Source organism: Suncus etruscus, chromosome 1, assembly GCF_024139225.1.
Source record: "Suncus etruscus isolate mSunEtr1 chromosome 1, mSunEtr1.pri.cur, whole genome shotgun sequence".
NCBI lineage: Eukaryota > Metazoa > Chordata > Mammalia > Eulipotyphla > Soricidae > Suncus > Suncus etruscus.
In genome coordinates, this window is record NC_064848.1 from 84458293 (window position 1) to 84480933 (window position 22641).

The window sequence follows — 22641 nt, forward strand, 5'->3', positions numbered from 1 at the left end:
GTAAATTCAAACAAGTTCCTGGGCTCAATCCCCTAACACAGATGGACAACCTCTCATCTGACTTAAATTGTTACTCAACTGGCCACCCTGAACCAACTGTTCTAGTCTGGATGCTACAGAGAGAAAAAAAGGAGCTCCAGAGTTCAATGCCCAATAAGGGCTGAAAGAAAGTATATAGGAAACATTGCTTAAAGCCAAGAGCCCAAAATGTAAAGCTGTGTTCCTTCCTGGAAGAAAGTTTTCCTGAATAACTAATGGCCAAGGTTAAAGGCTGAACTGGTTAGAAATAAAGACCTAGTGAGAGAGAGGTGGGCAGCACTGAATTTAACATAGGATGCTCTGGCTGATCAGAGCTCTCTGGCCTTATCTGTCTGTCTTTCTGTCTGCCTGTCTCTTTCTCTTTCTCCCCCACCCCCACAAGTAAGATGTTCAGAGAGCAAGAGCAAAACTATGTAGGAGAATCAAAAGCACAGAGAAGGGAAGGACTCAGTTGCAGCAAAATGTATTGGCCAGGGGCCAGAGATATAGCATGAAGGTAGGGCGTTTGCCTTCCATGCAGAAGGATGGTGGTTCAAACCCCAGCATTTCATATGGTCCCCCGAGCCTGCCAGGAGCGATTTCTGAGTGTAGAGCCAGGAGTAACCCCTGAGCACTGCCAAGTGTGACCCAAACCCCCAAACCACCCCCCAAAAAAAGTATTACCAGATGCTGGGATAATGAAGAAATTTCTCAGATAACAGGTTAAAGGCTGAGAGCTCAGAGGGGCCTTTAGGACAATAAGAACCTCAGAGGAAACTGAAACACAGCAGGCTTCTCTTCTCTTCTCTTCTCTCTCTCTCTCTCTCTCTCTCTCTCTCTCTCTCTCTCTCTCTCTCTCTCTCTCTCTCTCTCTCTCTCTCTCTCTCATGCAGGAGGGAGAGAAAGCATCATTAGTTCCCCCATCAAAAAGACACCAACTCAAGTCTTAAAACCATCCCTCTAGGTGAAAGGCCACCAGCCAAGGAGACTTCCTGGGCCTTATTAGACAGTGAGAGCCCAGGTTCTAGACACTTAGCAGCAGCTCTTGAGAATCAGCTGAGAGCTTATCCATGGCAGACAAATGAGAAGCCTCTTAACCAAAAAGCAGGACTCTGATGTAGTACACTCTAAATAATAGAAGCTAATGGAGCTCACCAAGAATGAAAATGAGATTTGGATCTTTCTGGGATAAAAGAGGTTTTTTTTTTTAAGCTTTTCTGGGTTACATCTGGCAAATGTTCAGGGGTTACTCCTGGTTCTGCACTTAGGATTTACTCCGGGGGGGTACTATAGAGACCATATGGGATGCTAGGGATAGATCCTGGGTCAGTGGCCTGCAAGGCAAGTGCCCTATCCACTGTACTACTATCTATCACTCTGACTCCATTATTGAGGCCTTTTAAAACTACACTTACATTCACAGGTGGTGAACTTCCAGTCTGCTTGGTAATTTACAGAGATGTCAGATGAGATGGATTTCTGGTAATCCGAGGTCCACACTGCCAAAAAGTCTCTACCATAGAGCCCTTTCAACTGTTACTCTCTTCATCTTTATTCAATGGAACTTTTAGCCCCACATAACATATATTTTCTTATTTGCTGCTCTGTCTTCTCTCTGACCCTTCTACTCTGAATCTACTGGCCCTACTATAGCTATTAGAACCTGTCTGACATATACATGATAGACAAGAAATCAAACCCACTCAGTGAATGTGCTTATTTAACACATACATCGGTAACAATAAAGTTTCTGCTTTTTGCCCAAGGTTTACATAAGCAAGATGGATCTGGACTAACTATGCACTGAATTCTGAGGAACATACTCTGTTTTTGCTTTTTAGAGGTTGGTTGGTTGGTTGGTTTCCATTTGGGGGCATACCAAGCAGTTCTCGGGGCTTACTCCTGACTCAACATTCAGAGGGTCACTTCTGAAGAGCTTAGGGGATCATATGGGGTGCTAGGGCTCCAACCTGGATCAGCACCATGCAAGCAAATGCCCTACCTACTGTACTATTGCTTGGGCTATCTACTTTACAAGTTAATAACAATTTAACTCTTTGATTTTGATAAGATATAAATATATAGAAATCATTTACTTTTTTTGTTTGTTTTTGTTTTGGGGTCAAACCCGGCAGTGCTCAGGGGTTACTCCTGGCTCTGTGCTCAGAAATTGTTTCCAGCAGGCACATGGGGACCATATGGAATGCTGGAATTCAAACCACTGTCTGTCCTGGATCAGCTGCTTGCAAGGCAAATGCTCTACTGCTGTGCTGAGATAGCACTTTATTTTGTTTTAAAGATTTTTTTTTTGTGTGGTTTTTGGGTCACACCCAGCAGTGCTCAGGGGTTATTCCTGGCTCCAGGCTCAGAAATTGCTCCTGGCAGGCACAGGGGACCATATGGGGCGCCGGGATTCGAACCGATGACCTCCTGCATGAAAGGCAAACGCCTTACCTCCATGCTATCTCTCCGGCCCCTCTTTTAAAGATTTAAACCTACTTCATTTTCTTTTAAAGATTAATTTTAGGAGCCAGGAAGATAGTTTAAAGGGCTGGAGTGCATTAGGGAGCCTTGTTTTCAATCTCAGTGACATATAGTACCCCCCCTCCACCAAGCACCAACCTGATATAGATCCCAAGTACCACTGAAGGTGTCCAAAAACACTAACAAAGAATTAATTATTAATTTTTCCCTTCTCTTTTCTTTTTGTTTGGGTTGAGGTGAAGCATAATCTCTGGTACTCAGGGGTTACTCCTGGTTCTACACTCAGGAATCACTCCTGGTAGCCATTGGTGACCATAGGGGATGCTAAGGATGGAACCAGGTGAGCTTGTATGCAAGGCAAACACCCTCCAGGCTCTACTATTGTCTGTCCTCCTCCTCTTCTCTTCTGTTGCTGTGGTACTCAGCACACTTGACTTTGATGCCAGGAATCCCACAGAGCATGCCACCTTGATCTCAGCTGGAGCCTGTGAGTGATGCCAAGTATCCAACTCAGATCCTCAAATGTGAGGCAGGTGCTATGCCACTGAGCCTAGACTCTTGGGCCTCACAAATCATTTGTTAACCAAGTAGTTCAACAATTATCCTCAAACCATCTGTTATTTTACAATGAATTACTTAAGTACTTGAGGTTTCTTGTATGTTTTCCTGGTTTGGGGGCCATACCTAGCAATGTCCTGGGGTGTTATTCCTGTCTCAATACTTAGGTGCTCCCGTTCCCCCCACCCCTGCATATAAAGCAAGTATGTAGTCTATTAAGCCACACAGTATTCTCTTTTTTCTTTTCTTCTTCCTTCCTTCTTCCTTCCTTCCCCTTTCTTCTTCTTTCTTTCTTTTTTCTTTTCTTCTCTTCCCCTCTCCTCCCCTCCCATCTCCCTTCCCCTTCCTCCACTCCATCCCCTCCTCCTCCTCTCCTTTTTTCTTCTTCTTTTCTTTGCTTTCTTTCTCAAAGGTTCCTGCTCTGGGATCAGAAAATACTTCTGGCAGGCTTAGGGCTATGGGATGCTAAGGATAGAACCCAGGTCAGCTGAGTACAAGGCAAATGCCTTACCCACTATGCCATTGCTCTGTCCATCTTCCAACCCCCTGCATTGTTTGTAATGTAAACATTTTGCTATTTCATTCATCTCTTTAAATGACTTCTGAGGTGCCACACAGACATCAAAGTGAGATCCATGCTCAAAAGTACAAGTCCTGGGCTTTTCATGATCCACAGCTGGGACTTCCCCTACATCTCTTTCCCATTCCCCCTTGTTTGTTCTGGTCCCCAGGAGGCCATCCCTCATTTATCCATATGCTCTTCTACTTAACCACAGGGTTCTTCACCCTCACCCCTCCTCCTTCATCTAATTAATTCCTGCTCACTGTCAATTACTCAATTCCAGGTTTGGCTTCTTGTTAGTAAAAACATTGTACCTGGACATAGACACACATTACAGTCATTCAGTCTTATACCATACCATAGTTATCAGTTAACATGCATAATTATATAGTTTGAATTATAATCCAGGTCCCATCTTATTGGCAAATGGCTAGTGAATGAATTTTAATAATTAATATTTACTCAATCTACCCGATGCCCAGATGATTTGCTAAGTATTAAAAATCACACACACACCAACACACACACACACACACACCAAAAACTCAAAACCTTTTTTGAATTTACTTAGCTTTTGTGATGTTTTTAAAAATCAAGTTAAATGATGATCAATAGTCATGCAAAAGATTTCTTTAAAAAACACATCCAAGTATGAAACTGGAAACACAAAAAATACAATGATCAAGAACACTAAAATAAAAGATAAATGTCAAGTACCAAACAAAGAAAATGTTGGTAAGTCATCAGATAGTGTCTGCTTTCAATTTAGTCCTTCACCTTCATCCCTCACTTCTCGCACTCATCTCTAAAAATAAAATTCATACTGCCTAGAGGTTCACTCCATTAGTAGTTTGTTTTTTTACTACTTTGGATCATTACTTGGAAAGGGCCCAAAATTTTAAGTAACAGAATTCTTTGACGAATAGCAGAAGAGATAGCATTACTTGGTACATTTGCTCTGATCCAACTTTCCTTGAATGCCTGTTCAATTTCAAACAAACTTCATTAAACATTGAGAATTCCACCATCTTCTAAATGATCATCTTCTTTAAGATAATAGAAAACATATGGAAAGGTTGCATCATCTTAGCAAAAGGCAGTATGGTTAAATGCAATAGAAGAGAGAGGAAAAATGTCTGCCACTGAAGCAGGCAGGGAAGAGGGCTGGGAGAAGGCAGGAGGGAAATTGAAGTCATTGGTAATAGAACAATTGTACTGGTGAAGTGTGTTGTACATTGTATGCCTAAAACTCAATCAGAAATAACTTTGTAACTGTGTATCTCACAGTGATTCAACCAAAGTATTTATAAAAGAAAAAAGAAAGGAAAAATTTTAAAAAGATTTTTAAAAAAGGGCCGGAGAGATAACATGGAGTTAAGGCATTTGCCTTGCATGAAGAAAGACGGTGGTTCGAATCCCAGCATCCCATATGGTCCCCCAAGCCTGCCAGGAGCAATTTCTGAGCGTAGAGCCAGGAGTAACCCCTGAGTGCTGCTGGATGTGACCCCCCCCCAAAAAAAAGTGGTCAAAAAGTCTGAGAAAAGTCTAGGATCATGGATTAGAAGACCAGAGGAGCAGTTTCTAACCAGGAAATGACTCAACAGATATTTGTTCTCACATACAATAATGTAAGAGCTACTCATATCAGAAGGTCTGAGAGATACTCCAGCAGGTAGGGCTTGCGTTGCTTGCAGAAGACTTATACTGGATCCCCAGCACAACATATGTACCCTGAACCTCACACAAGTGATCCCTGAGTGCAGAGTCAGGAGTAAGTCCTGGCCCAGTGGTCCAAAAACAAACCAAAAAAGTCACTCAGGATGGCGTGGTGGCGCTAGAGGTAAGGTGTCTGCCTTGCCTGCGCTAGCCTAGGACAGACCGTGGTTCGATACCCCCCCCCAACATCCCTTATGGTCCCCCAAGCCAGCAGCGACTTCTGAGCACATAGCCAGGAGTAACCCCTGGGTCACTGGATGTGACCCAAAAAAAAAAAAAAAAAGTCACTCATATGAATAGTAAGTGCAGTAAGATAACAGAACAGCAGGCTTCTTTTAGCCACTATACAAAAAGTAATAATTTCAAACCTCCGTGGTCTAATTCATAACTTCTGTGTTCAATTTTCTTATTGTCCTTCTTTTGTCCTTCTGACAAAGAGGTTTGTTTTTAATGACTCAAACGCTGAAGAATTTAAAAAGACCACTGATAGCTTTCAAAGAAAAGCAAATTTCCCAACAAGCACATATAGTGCTGAGAAAAACTTTCAATGTCTAGGAGGGTGAATTTCTTTTTCATAGCTACCTCTTATGAGTGTTTCTCCTACAGGATCCTCTGCTTCTAAGAAATAATAATGCTAACAATAGATTATCTCATTCAAAATCTGAATTGTCCAGAGCATTGTAAAGACAACTGACATATGTAGCACAAGGCAAATCGCTAGGTGAAATACTCTCGGCTATAAATGAAAAATACAAAACTTTGGTTCTGATAGCAAATTTTAAGACCTATCACATGTGCTTTTCCTTTATCTTAATGGCTTCTTATTTTAAAGATATCATGAGCACAACAGAAAAAAAAAACTTGTCACATTAGATGGATGCCTTTAATTTTTAAAGAACACCAAAGATATGTCTTTAAGAAATACCAAGGCTGGAAGATAGTGCAGTGATTAGCAATGCCCCCAACCTGGGATCAAATACAGCATCACATGGACCCCAAGCACTGCCAGGTGCTACTCTAGATGGCCCCTACTATATGGGGTAGCTAGGGTAATTCCTGACACTCCAGTACCCATGCTGCATCCTATCCTATACCCCTTGCTTTGAACCATATACTTTGTTGACCAAGAATCACAGAAGGGGTCCCCAGATCTCTTGAGCACCACACTATAACACCAAAACAAACAAAAATACCACTGGGGTCAGGGCCAGAGTGATAGCACAGCAGTAGAGCATTTGCCTTGCACGCTGCCAATCCACAACGGACCTGGTTTGATCCCCAGAGTCCCATATGGTCCCCCTAGCCAGGAATGATTTTTGTGCGCATGGCCAGAAATGGCTCCTGAACATCACTGGGTGTGGCCCAAAAACCAAAAAAAGAGAAAGAAAAAAAAAATCCATGAGGCTAAACAGGAGTGGGGCAAGGTACAAGCTATGCATGCAGGACCCCTATATTCCATTCCACAACCAGATGGTACCTCAAGCGCAGCAGCTCATAGTTATGCACCACCAGAGTATGACCCCCCAAAAAAAGGAGGATAAAGAAATACCATATAGGACCCGGAGAGATAGCACAGCGGCAAGATGCGGCATTTGCCTTCAAGCAACTGATCCAGGACCAAAGGTGGTTGGTTCGAATCCCAGTGTCCCATATGGTCTCCCGTGCCTGTCAGGAGCTATTTCTGAGCAGACAGCCAGGAGTAACCCCTGAGCACCGCCGGGTGTGACCCAAAAACAAAAACAAAAAAAAAAAGAAATACCATATACAGTGTACACCTATATAAACATAACATAAAGTAGAAATATTCTGCAGCATTTTCATCTCAAAAATGATTTTCCCACTAATCAACACCATTACGTGAATTCAGAGAAAGAGGGCAACATAAACAAAGGCACTTATCTCCCACTACTCACCCCTAATCCCAATAGAGTGACTGAAAAGAATAAAAATGAGTCAAAATTTGCATCTGGGTTGGAAATAGAGTTGGCCGCCATACTCAGGTAGAGGAAGTAGGAAGGTATTTTCCCTCTGCACAGCCTGAATAACTGGCGGAGGGAGAATGCTGAGACCTACTATGCAATGTGCCTTCTGAACAGAGGCGCATGCTTGATCCCCGAGTCTCCAAGGAACTAGAGGAGGACACAGTGGCTACAGAGAGGAGCAAAAACCAACAGTGAGGAAAAAGCTTTAGGAGCCACTGAGCACTGGCTTCCCACCCTTTAGGTACTACATCACTGAGTAAGGCCTACACATCTGCATGGTTTGGTTTTAATTTAAAAGGCAATTCTGATAGGCATCTAGGGTAATTACTAGCAAGTTGTCACTAGTAAGAGAATAAAAAAATGGTGAAAGACAACAGAACTGGAGAACTGGTTACACATTGAGCTCATTGCATCAGGGGAATGGGAGATTGAGGAAGGGGTAGGCACTAAGACAGGGTGGAAGGATGTGGACACTCTGGTGTGGTTTTGGAACAAAATATGCATGAAACCTTAGCATTCACAGTACTGTAAACCATGGTGCCTCGAATAAATTCTTTTTCCACAAAAAGCACTAGTAGGGGTATTACTGATAGTCACATTGGGAAGCCCAAATTGGCAGGAAAAGAGATTAAACTTTGTTCTTTACTGTTCTGTAAACTGTTACATCATAAGGACATCAGGCGATGCTGAGTTGACTCACAAGCCACAGCTATACCACCCAAGATCTTCAAGGGCTCAAGTTTAGGCCCCTGGGCTTTCTAGCATCTTCTCCCAAAGGGATCATTCAACCAGCACTTCATTCATTAAGATGCCATTGGAGATAAACATCCTAATATTCTCCAATAAAAAGGTTAGATCAAAGAAAATGCCATTATTCTTTTCTTGTCAGGGGAAACTTAAACCTAGATAAAACTGATCTTTCAAGGATAAATAACCTAGAAGGAAAAAAAAAAAAGCCCATGACATAATTCTACAAAGAAAAGGAAGATAGAGATCATGATTAGGAGGCAATGCATGAGCGTACGTACTTCTAGAGGGAAGAAAAGTTCTTGCTCAGAATTATAGTAACATCAGGCAACATCTGTTTTGCATTTTCAGGAAAAAGTTTTAAAGATGGATTCAAATAGATAAAGGATGAGATAATTCGTAAATGAGATAATACAGTGGAAACATGTTGAGAGGAAGAAGGCAAAGGGAACTAAACAAGAGTTAAAAATAATAAAAAGGAAATGGAAGTACAACAAGAGAACTAAAATTATGTTAGAAATGGAAAATATTTTCTTTAAAGTCCGTGCCTACATGGATGTACTAAGTGGTAGAGAACTTGCCTTACATGTGTAAGGCCCTGGATTCAATTCTCAGCACCACATGGTCCCCTAAACATTACCTAGAGAGATACAGAACAAAAAGCCAGGAGCAGCCCTCAAGCACCACAGGCTATGGTCATCCCCCAAAATGGTATCACTCTACCCCATCCACCACCAACAGCAATAAAAGTCAACTCACACATGGCAACTGACATAGGAAGAATAAATGTGCTACATACTTACATATACATGGAAAAAAGAAAAGATACCAAAAAAAGAAAAAAAATGGGAAGATTAATGCAGGCAAATAAGAAATTGGACATAGGAGTATTTGAAAAGTCAAAAATAAGTTCTATTTTAAAAGAAATAGAACTGCAAGAGCCCTGGACTCCCCTACACCCCAGAAACCAAACATCACTATGTAGTCATCACTTGATGACTTGACTTGAGAACAAAACAATCAAGCCAGAACCACCAGATCAAATATCACCAGAAATAGCCCCAATGAAGAAAAAATAATGTTTAACATATAGTAGGTAATCAACATTTACCAGGTGAATAAAAAACAATTGAAGTCTTGAGCTTCACACCAACCCACTATAATATTCCTGCTTGACAAATATATAAATATGCTTATATATACACATATATGTATATATACATTTTTAATCACACCTCAGGGCCAGAGAGATAGTTCAGCAGCTAGGGTGTTTGCCTTGCATGTGGCCAAAACAGATTTGATACCAAGAATCCCATATGATCTATGAGACCACCAGGAGTGGTTCCTGAGTACAGAATGAGGAGTAAGTCCTGAGCATAGATGGGTGTGGCCCCAAAACAAAATAAGAATCCTAATTTAAAAATGGTAATTTAAAAAAATCACACTATTTTTAAATTTCCTTCAAAAATTAAAATTTCCAAACACCTCCAGAATTCTGAAAACAAAAGTTATGACCCAGGAATTTTATCTTTAATCAAGCTCTCATTAACTCATGAAGACAATAAAAAGACAGTCTCAGGAACAGTCATATGACAAAACTCAACAAGAAGACAAATCATTGTGCAAAGAGATAAAATAAAACATAGAAAGTAAAAGTAGAAAATAAGAGGCTACTTCAAGTAAAATGAGCAATAAGCAATAAGCAATTGAAGCTATCAAAGCACATAATTATTTAAAGAAGTGATACAAATATTGATATAAGTCCACATAAAACAAATCATTTATAGGCCGGGAGTTGCTGCCAGTATGGGGTTTGGCAGGCCTCTGCCATGCCAAAGGCCTTTTTAGCCAGGCCTAGGAGAAGTGCGGGACTTGGGTCACCCCAGCACCCCTCTACCTCCTTCCTCCAGAACTCCAGGGCTTTCCCTGGGTCACATGTCTGGGCAAGCCAGTGAGGTGGGTCCCAACAAGGAGCTTAAAAGTTAACCTAGGCTTTCCCCATTTCCCACCAGGCTCCAGAGGAAGGGCTTGAGTGGGGGCTTTGAACTTCCGGCCTTCCAGCTCTTGAAGGATCTCTTTCCTTCCTGGGAGCAGGGAGTTGCTGCCAGCATGGGGAATGGCAGCACAAGAGGTTTTGGCTTCAGGAAGTCCCAGGCAAGTTTCCTTACTAACACTGCCCATTGTGAAACTGCAGGGGGGCTAACGCCCCCGTGCGGAACATATAGACAAATATTTGGATATCATTGTGTTTAATCTGTTTGTCATCTTCAGAACGCCACCCAGAAGCTCATTTTATTCCTTTACTCTCTTACTCCCACCTCCTATTCCCCCACATTGAACCATTTTTTTTTGGTACTAATGATTTTTGTTTTGGCTAAAGTGGATTGCATATCTTTCACAATAATGTTTTGGGGGGAGTCGGAAGCTTCAGCAGGCAACACAGGGACGACATGGCTCCATGAGATAGGCTTTTTGGCCAAGCTTAGGGGACGATGCAGTCTCGGCTGCCCCCCACAGCCTTCTCTCTCTTTCCTCCTGGTCCCCAGGGTTACCCCTGGTGGCCTTCTCAGGGTCCCAGCAAGTGGGTTCCGGCAAGGAGCAGTTTAAAGGAGACCCTAGGTTTCCCCGTTCCTGCAGGGAGCGGGGAGGGGACTGGTGAACTTCTGGCTTCCAGCAATTAGGAAGCAAATGCCTCTCGAGGAGTTGGAAGCTTCAGCAGGCAACATGGGGATAACATGGCTCCATGCGCTCTTCACTTGGCCAAATCACGGACCAAAGTGGTGTCTCAGAAACAACACCCTCCCTCTTGACTATTTCTAAAACATCAAAGGGACACGTATATCTCCTTTGTATATTTCAGGTATATTCCCATAACATCTATAACTCTTTTTGAATATCCTTTTATTCTTTTCTTTTTCTTTTTTTTTCTTTTTTTTTTTTTTTTTGGTTTTTGGGCCACACCTGTTTGACGCTCAGGGGTTACTCCTGGCTATGTGCTCAGAAATCGCCCCTGGCTTGGGGGGACCATATGGGACGCCGGGGGATCGAACCGCGGTCCTTCCTTGGCTAGCGCTTGCAAGGCAGACACCTTACCTCCAGCGCCACCTACCCGGCCCCTGAATATCCTTTTATAATGACAATTTTGCCTACTGGTTGTTTTTTTTTTTTATTTGATTATTCGTTTGCTTTTCCCCCTTTGAGATCTATTTTATAAGTAATACTGGTAGAAGAGTATCTCTATCTTGGTTTGAACCAAGTTATGGGTAATGTTGGGCTTTATTTGTCGGCCCCCAGATGCACCAACAATATATTGTGGCATTGTTTCTCTTTTGCATAGGCACATTAAAATGGGAAAATAATACATATGCAAACAACTTCTTATCAAATAGAGATGGGAACACAAATTTGGTAATGCAGTTAGGCCTTATATCCTGAACATTGGCATAATGATTTGGCTTAGGCCTCAGAAGAATGGGCATTGTCCATACACCCCTGAACAATGGATACCATCTACAGAAATAACCACAATTGTCTATAACATTACCAGGATCCAAGCCTCTACCAGAAAAGACCTACCACTGCTTTGGCATTGACTTACTCCAAAGAGTGATCCCAACACCCAGACGACTCAGCAACAGCCTGCTTGCAGGGCAGATCACTCTGTATCTAATGGTGTGCTGAAACTAGAAGATGCTCCACATCAGCCTGACTTCGATGAAAAAAATGCACGAAATCCAGAATCTTTAAATATAAGAACCTGATACCAACAACAGCTAAAGTGTGAAAAAGTTTCATGGGGATCACAGAGAATGACTCGGGTTGGACAGATTGGTATGCCTGGAGCCCAGAGTTGGTCTTAGGCCAATAATCTTCAGGGGTGAGGCCTTCTTGTAATCAGGCCAAGGATTTTTTTCCATTTTCCCCATATTTTTCTGGGCCTGTGCAAACAACAGCGATTGCCACTGTTACACCTTTACTATTTTTTTTTAACCCTTATCCTTTAAGAAAAAAAAAATTACTGAACTTAAAAACAAATAACTGTCGTAGAATGCCTGTATCGAATACAGGCAGGATATGGGAAGGGGGGAGGGGGCATTGAGAGGGGAGAATGTTACACTGGTGAAGGTGGTATTCTGTTTGTGACTGTAACCCAACTATAATCATGTTACTTAAATTAAAAATATATTTTAAAAAATCATTTATAGATGCAATACATTTTTAAGTAATTTTAGATAAAAACCTGGCAACAATAGCCGAAATCTGGAAAAACCCCAGTATCCAAGAGTAGATAATTAATATATATAGAATAATATATAAAATAGAATACTATTCAATCATTAAATAGAGAACATATATATATATACAATAAAATACTACTCAATGACTTAAAAAAAAGAAAAAGTCATGTATTTTGCTGCTACATGGAGGAACCTGGAGAGTATCATGCTGAAAGAAGTTAGTCAGAAAAAGAGAGACCAACACAGAATTATCTCTCCCATATTAATATAACAAAACATAACGGTTGAATAATGAATACTCAAAGATAATGGAAATAAAAAACATGAGAACTTGAATTCAATAGAAAACAGGCCATCTGAAAGGTCTGGGGGATGGGTGGGAGATGGAGGAGGAAAGGGAAATATTCAACAAGGAGGAGGTAGTGCTAAAAGGTGGCAATGTATGATGTAAAAAATCCTATGAGCAACAGAACTGTGAACCACAGTGCAAAAATTTGTATTTGAAAAAAGGGACCCTTTAGCCACACTCATGATCCAGAGCCTTCTGCCAGGTCTGCCCAAGTGGTCAACACTAAAGCCTCTTTGAACACTCAACTAGCAGGAAAACCTCATGGACAAACCTCATAGCAGATTTCAGAAGGCCCCCAAAACCATCACTGTTGTCATCTGAGTTCATCAGCCCAACTCCACAGATCCTCAAATTCATGGACTGCAGACACTTATGCAGACATGTCACACACACACACACACACACACACACACACACACACACACACACCCCATAATTTTAATATTGACTTCCTGGTAGGAATGCACCAAATTAGATGTGAAATTATCATAGAAGCCACATAAGCTCAGCAAACAAAACCAACACTATAATGCCCAACTGGCTTAAGAGATTTTCAGACAATGACTTAACAACTCCATTGCAAGATATTACTATTTTCACAAACTTTTTCAATAATACCATTATCATTTAGTTGTACCAAGCAATAGTAAGAAAATCATTTGTACCTGCCATGGGACAGGCTTTGGGGAGGTTGGGAAAGGGTGGAGGGAATGTTACATTGGTGGTGGGATTGGTGTTGGAATATTAAATGCCATTGTATTGTATTGTTGGATACATTGAAAGTCACAATATTGTATTGAATGAATTGTATCATAAACAACTCATTAAACCACAGTGTCTAAAAAAGAAAGTGTCTCTTGGACCAGAGAGATAGTACAGCCAGTAAAGACCCTGCCTTGAACATAGCCAATCCAGGTTCAACACACGGCATCCCATATGATCCTCCGTACATCACCAGAAGTAATTTCTGAGTGCAGAGCCAGGAGTAACTCCCGAGCAAAATAAATAATAGAAAAAAATGTTTCTAAAATTCCCAAGCATAGAGCCAGGAGTAACCCTTGACTACTACCCCGACCCCCAAAAAAACTATATATATATATATATATATATATATATATATATTATTTTAAGTATCTTTTATAAAAGCAGACTGTTGAGAAGCAAATGGAAGGGGAGGGCATTGGTACAGGGAAGTGGACACTGTTGAAGGGATAGTTTTCAGACACTGTATGCCTGAAACCCAATCATGCATAACTTTGTAGTTTCATAGAAACTATATTAAAAACACAATGTTTTTTTTTAATGCATAATTTTTTTTATTTAAAACCTTGATTACATACATGATTGTGTTTGGGTTTCAGTCATAAAAGGAACACCACCCATCACCAGTGCAACATTCCCATCACCCAAGTCCCAAATCTCCCTCCTCCCCACCCAACCCCCGCCTGTACCCTAAACAGGCTCTATATTTCCCTCATACAAATTAAAGCTGGTGATAAAATGCTATGTTAAAGGAGCACTGCAAGGTGAGTGCAGAGCCAGGAGCATGGCCCAAAAACAAAACCAAAAAGTATATATGCTGTAAAATAAAAAGAAAATAGTACTGCATGAATCATTTTAAAAAATTAGAAAACAGGGGCTGGGAGGTGGCGCTAAAGATAAGGTGTCTGCCTTGCAAGTGCTAGCATAAGACGGACCGTGGTTCGATCCCCCCGTGTCCCATATGGTCCCCCCAAGCCAGGAGCGATTTCTGAGCGCATAGCCAGGAGTAACCCCTGAGCGTCAAACGGGTGTGGCCCAAAAACCAAAAAAAAAAAAAAAAAATTAGAAAACAAATTTAAAAAATTAGAAAACAGGGGCCGGGCGGTGGCGCAAGAGGTAAGGTGCCTGCCTTGCCTGCGCTAGCCTTGGACGGACCACAGTTCGATCCTCCAGCGTCCCATATGGTCCCCCAAGCCAGGAGCAACTTCTGAGCTCATACCCAGGAGTAACCCCTGAGCGTTACCGGGTGTGGCCCAAAAACCAAAAAAAAAAAAAAATTAGAAAACAATAGATACAAAAACAGCATAAGTGAATAAAAAATAAAGAAGACAAAAGAAATAAAAATTATGTTACAGGGCCAGAGAAATAGCATGGAGGTAGGGCATTTGCCTTGCATGCAGAAGGACGGTGGTTCAAATCCCAGCAACCCATATGGTCCCATATGGCCTGCCAGGAGCAATTTCTGAGCACAGAGCCAGGAGTAACCTCTGAGCACTGCCAGGTGTGACCCAAATAAAACAAACAAACATATCTACCATTTGTATAAAACGCAATTAATCCTTCAGCCAATGGAAAAATCAAAACACTAATATATAAGGCTTTGAAAATAACAATAAAGAGAATATATATTAAGATACTCATAAATAATGCTCCAATCAAAGGGAAAATCAAAATGGCAATTATAGTATGTTCTAAGAGGAAAGACAAAGAAAAAAGGTATCAATGTCTAAGAAATTCTGTCAAAGTTCAAATTTAGAAGGGAAATAGTATTAAAAACATCCATTGTGAAAAAAAAAAACCTCCATTGTTAGGGTACCAAGACCAAACAGTTGTATGATCACTAAGTAGTAATAAAAATGATCGGACTTAAACACCAAATCCAAAGCCAAGAACAAAAGAATCAATACCCAATCCACAACAAGCTAGAAACACAGAAGGGACCACTTATACTAGCAGTTCAGGGGGTAAGGGAGGGGATATGGGATGCAAGTTGGGAATGGGGGGGTGGAGGAGGACAATTTTGGTGATGGGAATCCCCTGATTCAATGTTAATCTGTACCTAAAATATTACTGTGAAAGATATGTAATCCACTTTGGTCAAAATAAAAATTATTATTATAGTGGCGGCGGTGACGGGAAAAAATTATTATAAAAATATCAGAAAAAACCTCCATTGTTTAATAAAATAGGAAATAAGTAGAATTATGTATCCAACTCTAGAATTTAGTACCAATGTAATTATGTTAAGATAAACAGAGCTCAAAAAGGATTTTTTTAATCCTTTCTTAAAAAAGAAGAAAAATTAGTGAGATGGAAAAATAAAATTAAAAAACTCAAGAAGTTATTCTAAAAAAAGAAAAAAGAAGAAGAACCAGAGATAGCATGGAGGTAGGACATTTGCCTTGCATGCAGAAGGACAGTGGTTCAAATTCCGGCATCCTATATGAACCTGCCAGGAGCAATTTCTGAGCATAAAGCCAGGAGTAACCCCTGAATGCTGCTGGGTATGACCCAAAAAATAACAAAATAAAAATAGAATTTATTCTTTTGGGGAAAACATTCAATAATAAAACAGATAATCCAAGAAAAGTGAATCAGGGCCAGAGAGATAGTACAGCAAGTAGGGCATTTGCCTTGACGTGGCCAACCCAGGTTCAATCCCAGGCATCCCATATGGTCCCGTGAGCCTGCCAGGAGGGATTCTGGAGCTGGTGGGTTGGCTCAAGAAAAAGAAAAAGAAAAAGAAAAGTAAATCAAAAAAAAAAAAATGAAAAGTAAATCATTTTTTTAAAGAAAAATAGAATTAAAGGTCAGAAATACCCAGAGTTATATAATGTAGACCCCCCCCCCAAACGAATAGTAAACAAATATTCAATTTTAAACCCCAAATGGAAATTTTTAGGAAAACATAAATTTTGACTAAAAAAATGTAGTAAACAAGAGGCCGGTGAGGTGGCACTAAAGGTAAGGTGTCAGCCTTGCAAGCGCTAGCATAGGAAGGACCACGGTTCGATCCCCCAGCGTCCCATATGGTCCCCTCAAGCCTGGGACAATTTCTGAGCACTTAGCCAGGAGTAACCCCTGAGCATCAAATGGGTGTGGCCCGAAAAACAAAACAAAAAAAAAAGTAGTAAACAAACCAAAGGAAACTCACAGAAGAAATTGACAAAGTAAGCAAAGATTATTTCCAAAAGAAATCGTTTTTTTAAATTTTTGGCTTTTGGGCCATACCAGGGGTCATCCTGGCTCTGTCATTTAGGCATCACTTCTGCTGGGCCCAGGGAAACATATGAGATTTCAGAATTGAACCCAGGTTGGCAGCATGCAAAGCAAGTGCTTTACCCATTGTACTTTCTCTCTGGCCCCCGAAATAAGTTTTCTTTTAAAAAAAAATCATCTAATGAGCAAGGGAAGGAATAATTTCAAATTTATATAAACTTTTTTAGACATTTTTAATACCAACATTTTTAAAACAAAGCTATTAAAATTATCCAATTCATTAAGAGAATTGGCATAATGAAATCAAGTAACTCAGTATATAGAACAGGGGTCTCAAACTCAATTTACCTGGGGGCCGCAGGAGGCAAAGTCGGGGTGAGGCAGGGCCGCATAAGGGATTTTGCTTACCGAATATTCGCAATAAAAAATCGCATTAGTAAGAAAAAAAATCGCATTAAACATTTGCATACCCCGGACGGAACTGCTCATAGTATGAGAATGTTTAATGCGATTTTTTTCTTACTAATGCAATTTTATTGCGATTATTTGGTAAGCGAATAATCGCGAATACTGCGATATTTGAAGGCCGGCCACAGGCCACAAAATGTTGTACGGAGGGCCGCAAACGGCCCGCGGGCCGCGAGTTTGAGACCCCTGGTATAGGATCCTGAAAAATAGAATGACAAATCTTTACAGGGGTACAAAACTAAGCAGAGCACCAAACAGTAAGTAAACAGAAATGGTAGAAAACTGTACCTTGGGGCCCAGAGAGATAGCACAGCAGCTTTTGCCTTGCAAGCAGCCGATCCAGGACCAAGGGTGATTGGTTCGAATCGCAGTGTCCCATATGGTCCCCCATGCCTGCCAGGAGCTATTTCTGAGCAGACAGCCAGGAGTAACCCCTGAGTACCGCCGGGTGTGCCGCCCCCCCCCCCAAAAAAAAAAAAAAAAGAAAAAAGAAAGAAAACTGTACCTTGTTCTCATTTGGGAAGTTGTCCCAAGAAAAATTCCAATTTTCATTATATTAATTTGCATATGTAATACAATTCATACAGAGGAAAAGGTCTTGAAGACATTCAAAAATACAGGCTTTAACTCTTCAAGGCTAAGTTAAGATGCTAAACCATGTTGGCCAGATCCTAATAGAATTTAGACCTTTGTCTGAATTTGTCTCGATTGTCTAAAAGTCTACAATTAACCTGACGTGGTAACATGCAACCGAATAGCAAACTATCCTTTCCTGCAGTGACAGATGAGTATGATGTCCTGCAATAGTCTTCCATTTATTTTTTTTTATATTTTTTTTGTTTTTTGGGGACCACACCCGGTAATGCTCAGGGGTTACTCCTGGCTATGTGCTCAGAAATCGCTCCTGGCTTGGGGGACCATACGGAACGCCAGAGAATCAAACCGAGATCTGTCCTAGGTTACCGCACGCACTTACCACTTGTGCCACCGCTCCGGCCCCTACTTTTTTTTTTTTTACTTTTTTTTTCCAAAGAAGAAGGGTAAATTTAGGCCATATCTAGAAGTGCAAGTGTTCAGAAGCTACTCAAGGCCCCCTGCTCAGGAGCCACTCCAGTACCACATACTATATGGTACCAGAATGCTGTGGAGCAAACTAGAATCATCCTCAAACAAGACAAGGTAGGCATCTTAACCCCTGTGTTATCATCTTTTTTGTTTTATGTGGTGTGGGTTAAGGATGATCTTTTAAGAGCCAGGAGTAACCCATGAGCACCACCAGGTGTGGCCCAAAAAATAAACAACAACAACAACAAGAAAAAAAATAAAAGAAATACCTAATCCAAAGAAGATTCATGGCACTTTACTACCAATGTCTTTTTGTTTTGTTTTGTTTTGTTTTGTTTTGTTTTGTTTTGTTTGGGGGAGTCACACCAGGCAGCGCTCAGGGGTTACTCCTAGCTCTGCGCTCAGAAATCGCTCCTGGAAGGCCTGGGGGACCATATGGGATGCCATGATTTGAACCACCATCCATCCTGGATGGATGTGTGCAAGACAAATGCCCTACCGCTGTGCTATCTCTCTGGCCCTCTACCATTGTCATACAAGTTTCTCCAGTGAGTTACCATATTGATCTGACATCATCTATCCTCAAATACTATTTACTTTATGTTGTTGTTTGGTTTTGTTTGTTTGTTTGCTTTGTTTGGGAGCTACACCCAATGGTGCTAATGGGTTACTCCTGGCTCTCAGCCCAGTAATCATCATTGGTGGGATATGGAGGACCATATAGGATACTGGGAATCGAAACCAGGTCAGCTGTGTAGAAGGCAAACACCCTATCTGCTATACTATTGCTCTGGCCTAAAACCTTCCTATTTACTTAGAAGTAATTTTGGTTTGGGCTTGAGTGATACAGTACAGACAGTAGGGAATTTTTCTAGCATGTGGCTGACCTGGATTCTATTCCTGGCATCCTATAGGGTCCCTAAGCACTGTTAAGAATAGTTACTGGGTGCAGAGCCAGGAGTAACTCCTGAGCATCACTGGGTGTGGCCCAAAAATAAAAGCAATGATAACAAAAGAAATAATTTTGCTTCATTTATCAATTACCCAGGGAAGTCATTAGTGTAATTTCACCTCTGGTTTTACCTAATTAAAACTAGTGACCTTAGGAATGGAGCAATAGTAGATCAAGTTGAGCACTTGCCTTGCTTCCAGATTTTATCAGGAACCCCATATGCTTATCCCTTATCCCTGCCAGGAAAAATCCCTAAGTGCAGAGTCATGAGTAGGCCCTGGGCAATGCTGAGTGTGGCCCAAAATAATCATTAAACTGGTGGTCTTGGGGTCAGGGAGATAGCACAAAGGGTGGAACTGCAAGGAGCCCTGGGTTCGATTCATACAGGCTGTCTAGTAGGAATGAGTGCCTGCAGCAGGCTGGGAGGAGGATCTCCCAGTATCTTCCTGGTAGAAACCAAAACTCAAGGGAAAACAAGGATTGTTGACTTCACTCTTGCTTCTTTGGGTCTCAGGCTCATGTCTCAAGTTCTACAAGCCAATAACTGATGGCTGAGAGAGATTTTTTGTTGTTGTTTGTTTTGGTTTTCAAGACTGCAGATGTTTTAGAGGTACCAGACACAAAGCACCAACATGCCAATATCCTATCATAGTCCACTGGAACACCACTACTCTTTCAACCTATTTGAAGTATATTTTCTTTTTCTTTTTCCTTTTTTTTTTTTTGTTTTGTTTTTGGGCCACACTGGGTAATGCTCAGGGGTCACTCCTGGCTATGCGCTCAGAAATTGCTCCTGGCTTGATGGACCATATGGGACACTGGGGACTGAAAAGAGGTCCATCCTGGGTCAGCCACATGCAAAGCAAACACCCTACCGCTGTGCTATTGCTTCGACCTCTGAAGTATATTTTCTTAAGTTAAGAATGACTTTGGGGCCCAGAACAATAGCACAGCCTTGCATGTGGCCAATCCAGGACAGACCTGGATTCGATTCCCAGCATCCCACATGGTCCCCCAAGACTGCCAGGAGTGATCTCTAAGCACAGAGCCAGGACTGACCCCTGAGCACTGCGGGTGTGACCCAAAAACCTAAATAAATAAATAAATGTTTTAAAAATTAAAAGAATGACTTTGACTCCCTCAAAATAATCATTGGGGGGCCGGAGAGATAGCATGGAGATAAGGCGCAGAAGGATGATGGTTCGAATCCCGGCATCCCATATGAAGTACTAGGAGCGATAACAGCAATAGGGCATTTGCCTTGCACACAGCCAACCCAGAACAGATCAGGTTAGATCCCTGACATTCCTTCTATATGACCCCCCAATTTCTGAGTGTAGAGCTAGGAGTAACCCCTGAGTGCTGCTGGGTGTGACCCAAAAAAACAAACAAAAAAAAATCATTGGTACCATGACTTCTCAAAGTTTGCTTATAAGGTATTTATAGTTCTGACATCCTACATGTCCAGAATTAAGAGAAGAAAGAAAAAACCTTATTGTAACTGTAACACTGTTAGGGTAAAAAACTGTGTGATAGCTCTGTATAATGAATCTTACTAGCACCTTTTTTGTTTTGTTCCATTTTGGTGGTGCTCAGGAGTTATTCCTGGCTCTGTACTCAAAAATCACTCCTGGCAGGCTCTGGAGACCATATAGAATGTCAAGGATCTAACCTGGTCTATTCTGGGTTGCCTGTGTGCAAGGCAAATGCCCTGTTGCTGTTATCGCTCCTAGTACTCCTTTTTTTTTTTTTTGGTTTTTGGTTTTTGGTCACACTCGGCAGCACTCAGGGGTTACTCCTGGCTCTATGCTCAGAATCACTACTGGCAGGCTCAGGAGACCATATAGGATGCCAGGGTTTGAACCACCGTCCTTCTGCATGCAAGGCAAACGCCCTCCCTCCATGCTATCTCTCCGGCCTGCTCCTAGTACCTCTTAATGCTTCTTTCCATCTGCTCCTTTTCACCTGCATTTGCTCTCCTATAGCATGGCGCTACCGCCCTCTGCCCACTAGGTCATGCTCAGTTGGATTTTCCCAAGTCAACCTTGATGCTGGTTCCCAGCCCTGAGAAAATGCTGAAGGGTATACCTCCTAGCTGCTCCTCTCATGGTCTGAGGAAGAAATGGCTTCTCCTATTTGGCCAACCTTCACTGCTCAGATAACTGGGGACCATCATCATTGGAAGTGTTCATCTTGCAAATGTCCTACTAGTGCCAGGCACTTTGGACAGAGGCTCCCCAAGAAAACACAGCAGAGCAGTAGGTTAAGGATCTCTCCTCCTGCTGCTCTGGTTATCAGACTGGAAGTAGTCAAGGTGCTTGGGTTCCAAATATTGGGAAACAATCTTGAATTCCCCCACACACACCCCCATACACACACCACCACCACCCACCTCATTGATCTGAAGCACACTCCTCCCACATCCTGTGCCCGGCATTTTCCAAGAGGAAATGCTGCTTCCCCTCCACCTACCAGCTGTCTGGAAGCCAATGACCGCTGGCACCGAACGTCTGGGAGGGGCAGTGGAAATGCTCACAGTGTAGTTGATGCCCTGCTGCAGATCAAGGCACACAACAGGAGTCCTGCTGTATGTGGTCAAGTTGACAGTCTCCACATCAAGTGACTCCAGAGGGTCCAACTGTTGTCCTTTTATGTGGATCTTGGAGAGGGGAAAAGGCAAGAGAACCCACTGTGACTCTAGTAAAAACAACCAAGAGATTGTAGGATATGGATTCCTGTTTTCCCATGGTTCCCTGGGGTCCTGCGCTGCTCTTTCTCAGGAGAGTTGATTGAGATATATCTCTCCTGTCAAGTATTGGAAGATGTATCACTTCAGCCCAGTAACTGAAAAAATGGAGGCCAGAGCCATCGTACAGCAGGTAGAGTGCTTGCCTTGCACAGGCTGACCCGGATTCAATCCCCAGTTCCCCATAGAGTCCTCCAAGTATCACCAGGAGTAATTCCTAGAGCCAACAGCAGTTCCTAATTACTGCCGGGTGTAGTTCCCAAAAAGCATGAACGAGTGACTGCATGTTAAGAGGAGACATAAAGCCAAGGCACGCAGTCCTGCCCACAGATGGCAGATCATGGTGGCAACCCCACCTGAGTGAAAACCACATGCTGCCTCGCATCACAGATGCTTCCAGGCTCGCATTCTCTCTGGGGGAAGCGAAACCAAGCTCTTGAACACAAGTAATAGTGATGGTGCCCAAGACAAACACACACCCCCGCACATATGCCCTGTCAAATGACAAATACATCAAACACAGAACGTGAGCCCAAACAAGCCAGGCATCTTAAAATGTCTGTTGTCTTTTCCAAAGGACGGTGGAATGGGAAAGCCACAGGACTGAGAAGCTTTTCTAGAAGTGAGTTTGTGTCCTGGCAAGAAAGAACAGACCACTCTACTTACCACATACGTCATTCTGGAGCTGACGTGGCCCAGGCTTATTTGCCACCTCACGCAGGTATTGTTAAACACCGAGAGGTCGCTGATTTCTGTGATTATTTCTAAAACAGAA

At 42.0% G+C, this 22641-nt stretch overlaps 1 protein-coding gene across 1 annotated transcript in view; it reads right to left on the reverse strand.

Annotated features, from left to right (window-relative positions):
• Nucleotides 1-22641, reverse strand: part of SUSD1 (sushi domain containing 1) — a 137687-nt gene that overhangs the window by 31325 nt on the left and 83721 nt on the right. The window contains 5 exon segments of the mRNA XM_049774850.1: nt 1434-1497; nt 4567-4642; nt 4644-4668; nt 21593-21779; nt 22533-22630. Of these exon segments, the coding sequence (XP_049630807.1) occupies nt 1434-1497; nt 4567-4642; nt 4644-4668; nt 21593-21779; nt 22533-22630 (450 nt within the window).